Below are 5,000 nucleotides of genomic sequence, written 5' to 3' on the forward strand. Positions count from 1 at the left end.
ATGTGGCGAAGAGGCTCCGCCTCCTGGAGGACAGCTGGAGGACAGGTAGACTGAGCCTACCTGTCCGGAGACGCATGGACACCCTGTCCCTGGGTAACCAGTCTGGCCACACACCTGTCTGACCACACACCTGTCTGACCACACACCTGTCTGACCACACACCTGTCTGACCACAAACCTGTCTGACCACAAACCTGTCTGACCACAAACCTGTCTGACCACACACCTGTCTGTCTACCTGTCTGTCTCTCAGAGTTGCAGTCTGGTCGCTGGGACTCAGCTGATGAGATCCATCGTTCTCTGATGGTCGATCATGTGACTGAAGTCAGCCAATGGATGGTCGGCGTCAAACGACTCATCGCTGAGACGCGAAAACTGAGTCCAGAACTCTTAGAACCACTACAGAGACAGACAGGGCCGGTGCAGGACCCCATGGGGCCGGTGCAGGACCCCGTGGGACCGGTCCAGGACTCAGTCTCCCAGTCCTGACTGTGGTGATCCTGCAGGAATCAGCAGGTTTCTTCTGCTCTGACACTTTTAACCAAAACCAGGATCTGATTCTGATCACTCTCACATTCATTCATTCTTCACGGGGTCAAAGGTCAGGTTCGGGACCTACCTAGCAACACGCTAGCAACCAGCTCTGCCCTCCGTGTCTCCGGTCTGGTTCAACGGTCTAAGGTCATGTGATCTTTCCTCTGTGCAGTACAGGTGAACCTCTGTAACCCGCCGTTTGTTTCCAGCCGTCATGATGAGTCTGATGTGGGAATAAATGTGTTCTTCTCCTCTGTTGGTGTTGGAACATCTGTTCCTGTGTGTTTATTCAGTATGTTTCAGGACCAGGACTCATCAGGGACCAGGTCCTGACCTTTAAACCCCAAGACTGTAAGTTTATGGAGCTAATGGAAAGAGTCCTGACGTAACATTTGGTATGATCCAAGAGTCTGACCAGCTAGTCATGGAGCCTAAACCTGACCAGCTAGTTATGGAGCCTAAACCTGACCAGCTAGTAGTGGAGCCTAAACCTGACCAGCTAGTTATGGAGCCTAAACCTGACCAGCTAGTCATGGAGCCTAAACCTGACCAGCTAGTAGTGGAGCCTAAACCAAGCAGCTAGTTATGGAGCCTAAACCTGACCAGCTACTCGTGGAGCCTAAACCTGACCAGCTAGTTATGGAGCCTAAACCAAGCAGCTAGTTATGGAGCCTAAACCAAGCAGCTAGTTGTGGAGCCTAAACCTGACCAGCTAGTCATGGAGCCTAAACCAGACCAGCTAATCATGGAGCCTAAACCAAGCAGCTAGTTATGGAGCCGAAACCTCAGTCAGTCACTTAGTTAGTCAGTCAGTTAGTAAGTTAGTCAGTTAGTCACTTAGTAAATTAGTCAGTTAGTCACTTAGTAAATTAGTCAGTTAGTCACTTAGTAAATTAGTCAGTCAGTCAGTCAGTTAGTAAGTTAGTCAGTCAGCCAGTCAGTCACTTAGTAAGTTAGTCAGTTAGTCACTTAGTAAGTTAGTCAGTCAGCCAGTCAGTCACTTAGTAAGTTAGTCAGTCAGTTAGTAAATTAGTCAGTCAGTCACTTAGTAAGTTAGTCAGTCAGTCAGTCAGTCAGTCACTTAGTAAATTAGTCAGTTAGTCACTTAGTAAATTAGTCAGTCAGTCACTTAGTAAGTTAGTCAGTCAGCCAGTCAGTCACTTAGTAAGTTAGTCAGTTAGTCACTTAGTAAGTTAGTCAGTCAGTCAGTTAGTCACTTAGTAAATCAGTCAGTCAGTCAGTCACTTAGTAAGTTAGTCAGTCAGTCAGTTAGTCAATTAGTAAATCAGTCAGTCAGTCAGTCACTTAGCAAATTAGTCATTCAGTTAGTTAGTAAATCAGTAAACCTGACCAGCTAATCATGGAGCCTAAACCGGACCAGCTAGTTATGGAGCCTAAACCTGACCAGCTAGTCATGGAGCCTAAACCAAGCAGCTAGTTATGGAGCCTAAACCTGACCAGCTAGTCATGGAGCCTAAACCGGACCAGCTAGTCATGGAGCCTAAACCGGACCAGCTAGTTATGGAGCCTAAACCGGACCAGCTAGTCATGGAGCCTAAACCGGACCAGCTAGTCATGGAGCCTAAACCGGACCAGCTAGTTATGGAGCCTAAACCTGACCAGCTAGTCATGGAGCCTAAACCGGACCAGCTAGTTATGGAGCCTAAACCTGACCAGCTAGTTATGGAGCCTAAACCTGACCAGCTAGTCATGGAGCCTAAACCAAGCAGCTAGTTATGGAGCCTAAACCTGACCTATTTTGTACTTTAGTCAGTCAGTCACTTAGTTAGTCAGTCAGTTAGTAAGTTAGTCAGTTAGTCAATTAGTAAATTAGTCAGTCAGTCAGTTGGTAAGTTAGTCAGTCACTTAGTAAGTCAGTCAGTCAGTTAGTAAATTAGTCAGTCAGTCAGTTAGTCAATTAGTAAATTAGTCAGTCAGTTGGTAAGTTAGTCAGTCACTTAGTAAGTCAGTCAGTCAGTCAGTCCTGACTGAGCTGCTGTTTGATTAGTTTGGTTCCTGCTGCAGAGCTCAGCCTGAAGCTGCTGACCAATCAGCCCTCCTCCTCCCTCTCTTCCTCCTCTCCTCTCCTCCCCCCTCTCCTCCTCTCCTTTCCTCCTCCTCCTCCTCCTCCTCCTTGGAGCGAGGAGGCCAAGCAGAAAGCAGAGTGACAGACAGGAGGAGGAGGAGAGCAGCTCGTCCCCACGGAGACAAACAAACTTAAAAATAGAGCGAAGGAAAGAGGAAGAGTCCGTCAGCAGAGCTGCTGCGCCTCATTGATCGCTGACTGATTATTAGTCACATGACTGATTCACTGTTCACTAAACAAATGAAATGATTGTTCTGGTCACTGACTGATCAATAATTGACTCTGAGAGGAGCAATTCATGGCAATGTTTCGTTATTAGACAGGAAGTGAAGAGGCAGGAAACACATTAACACCTTAAAGGGTCACACCTGTTCCTACCCATGGTCCTCTGTGTCCACATCCTGGTGTCTGAGTGACTGGTAGGTAGTAAAAGTGTTGGAACTGGTCCAGTAGATCACCTCAGCCAGAACTGGTCCAGTAGATCACCTCAGTTATTCTAAGTGTGTGACAGCATCATGGAAAGGATCCCTACAGAGAGAGACCTGGAAGATCCTTTTGGTTTAACCACAAACAGCACACACACCAGACTACATTCACTAAAACAGGGATTTTAGAGCTGCTGCTCCACCAGTCAGATCTACAACTGTTGGATCTGAACGTTAGTAGTTATTGGTGTTACTGCAGTAGTACTAACATTTACTAGTGGTAATACTATAGTACTATAGTAGTAGTGTTAGCAGCTGCTGTACAAGTATTGCAGTAGTAGTAGTATCAGTGGTAGTTTTAGCAGCTACTGTAGTACTGTACAGTAGTAGCAGGAGATGTAGCTGAGGGTTTGCAGTTTCTGGAGTATTAGCAGTAGTAGTATTTGTAGTATTAGCAGTAGTTACAGTAAGAGTACTTCCAGTGGTATCAGCTGCAGTAGCACTGTGTGGTAATATATGCAGTAGTAGTAGTAATAGTAGTACTGCAGCAGTAGTCCTAGTTGTGGTAGCACTAGTAGAATCAGCCATGCTATTATCAATTGTAGTTGTAGTAGTACTTGTAGTACTTTGCAGTATTTCCACAGTAGTACTTTTAGTACTTTGCAGTATTTCCACAGTGGTACCTGTAGTACTTTGCAGTATTTCCACAGTGGTACCTGTAGTACTTTGCAGTATTTCCACAGTGGTACTTGTAGTACTTGTATGAATAATCTCTCTCAGATGGATCTTATTTGCAGTTTTACTTTCCAGCACAGAGTGGATGCAGTTACCATGGCGACCCTCAGTGTGTGTGTGTGTGTGTGTGTGTGTCTGTGTGTGTGTGTGTGTGTGTGTGTGCCGGCCTGTGATTGGCTGGCGGGGACGAGTGGGCGGGCAGGTGGAGCGTCTCAAAGCGTCACTCTCTCTCTCTCCATCAGTCCAGGACAGAGACGCAGCTCTGCTCACTGCTCTCTCCTTCATCCCTCCATCTTCGTCTTCCTCCTCCTCCTCTTCCTCTTCCTCTCCTCCGTCCACATCCAAAACTCTCTCTCTCTCCATCTCCCCTCTTCTTCTTCTTCTTCCTCTCCTCCTCTCTCTGTCTTCTCTCCACACACACACACACACACACACACACACTCACACAGGTCTAACTCTTGGCCTTCATCACCTTCATCATCATCATCCTCAGAGGAAGACGGACAGGGAGCACCCTGACCCTCGCCCCGCCGGGTCACCATGGCAACGGTCATCTGCACCCGTTTCACCGAAGAGTATCAGCTGTACGAGGAGCTGGGCAAGTAAGTATCATCTTCATCATCATCTTCATCTTCATCTTCATCAGTACTGTATTGGTCAATCTAATATCAATAATTCATCAACAGGAAGCACATTTATTATTATTATTGATTATTATTATTCATCATTCATATTTTCATTCTATTTTCTATTAATTATTACAATTATTTTATTTTGTTCATTTATTCTGTTTATTGTTTGAAAGCCGTCTCATTTATTTTTGAAAATCATTTCTATTATTTTTTTCTAATCAGGATTTTTAATTATCATTATTATTATTGTTCTTATTATTCTTACACTAATATGATGCTGGTGGTACGAAGGTCAGAATTATGATTCTTTTATTTATCTGATATCACAAAATGACCGCTTATTAATGTTATTAATGTTATTTTAATTGAATTCTTTGTTTGATGTCGTGTAATATCAACCTTTTTGTGTCTTTAGTTTTTTTAAATGTATTTTTGTCAAAACTATCAACTAAAAATGACCTCACAGAAATATTAAGTTGTTGCTCTTAATAATAATAATTAAAAAATACTATGAACATGTTTTCATTAATTATGACTGTAATCAGTTTAAGTGATCTAGATGGTTTCCTTCTGATTGATCAATAATGT

The 5,000-nt window shown here is 44.2% G+C and overlaps 2 protein-coding genes across 4 annotated transcripts in view; both read left to right on the forward strand.

Annotated features, from left to right (window-relative positions):
- The window catches only part of sra1 (steroid receptor RNA activator 1), a 2,317-nt gene extending 1,529 nt beyond the window's left edge, over positions 1 to 788 (forward strand). The window contains exons 4-5 of the mRNA XM_070856025.1: positions 1 to 93; positions 254 to 788. The exon at positions 1 to 93 is cut by the window's left edge and continues 16 nt beyond it. Of these exons, the coding sequence (XP_070712126.1) occupies positions 1 to 93; positions 254 to 489 (329 nt within the window). The 3' untranslated portion in view covers positions 490 to 788. The remainder of the gene's footprint in view (positions 94 to 253) is intronic.
- Positions 789 to 4,320: 3,532 nt separating this feature from the next.
- camk2a (calcium/calmodulin-dependent protein kinase II alpha) overlaps positions 4,321 to 5,000 on the forward strand; it is a 24,157-nt gene continuing 23,477 nt past the window's right edge. For all 3 annotated transcript variants that reach the window (XM_070856043.1, XM_070856044.1, XM_070856042.1), the window contains exon 1: positions 4,321 to 4,382. In XM_070856043.1, the coding sequence (XP_070712144.1) occupies positions 4,321 to 4,382 (62 nt within the window). The remainder of the gene's footprint in view (positions 4,383 to 5,000) is intronic.

This window comes from Pempheris klunzingeri, unplaced genomic scaffold (assembly GCF_042242105.1).
Source record: "Pempheris klunzingeri isolate RE-2024b unplaced genomic scaffold, fPemKlu1.hap1 Scaffold_50, whole genome shotgun sequence".
Taxonomy (NCBI): Eukaryota; Metazoa; Chordata; class Actinopteri; order Acropomatiformes; family Pempheridae; genus Pempheris; species Pempheris klunzingeri.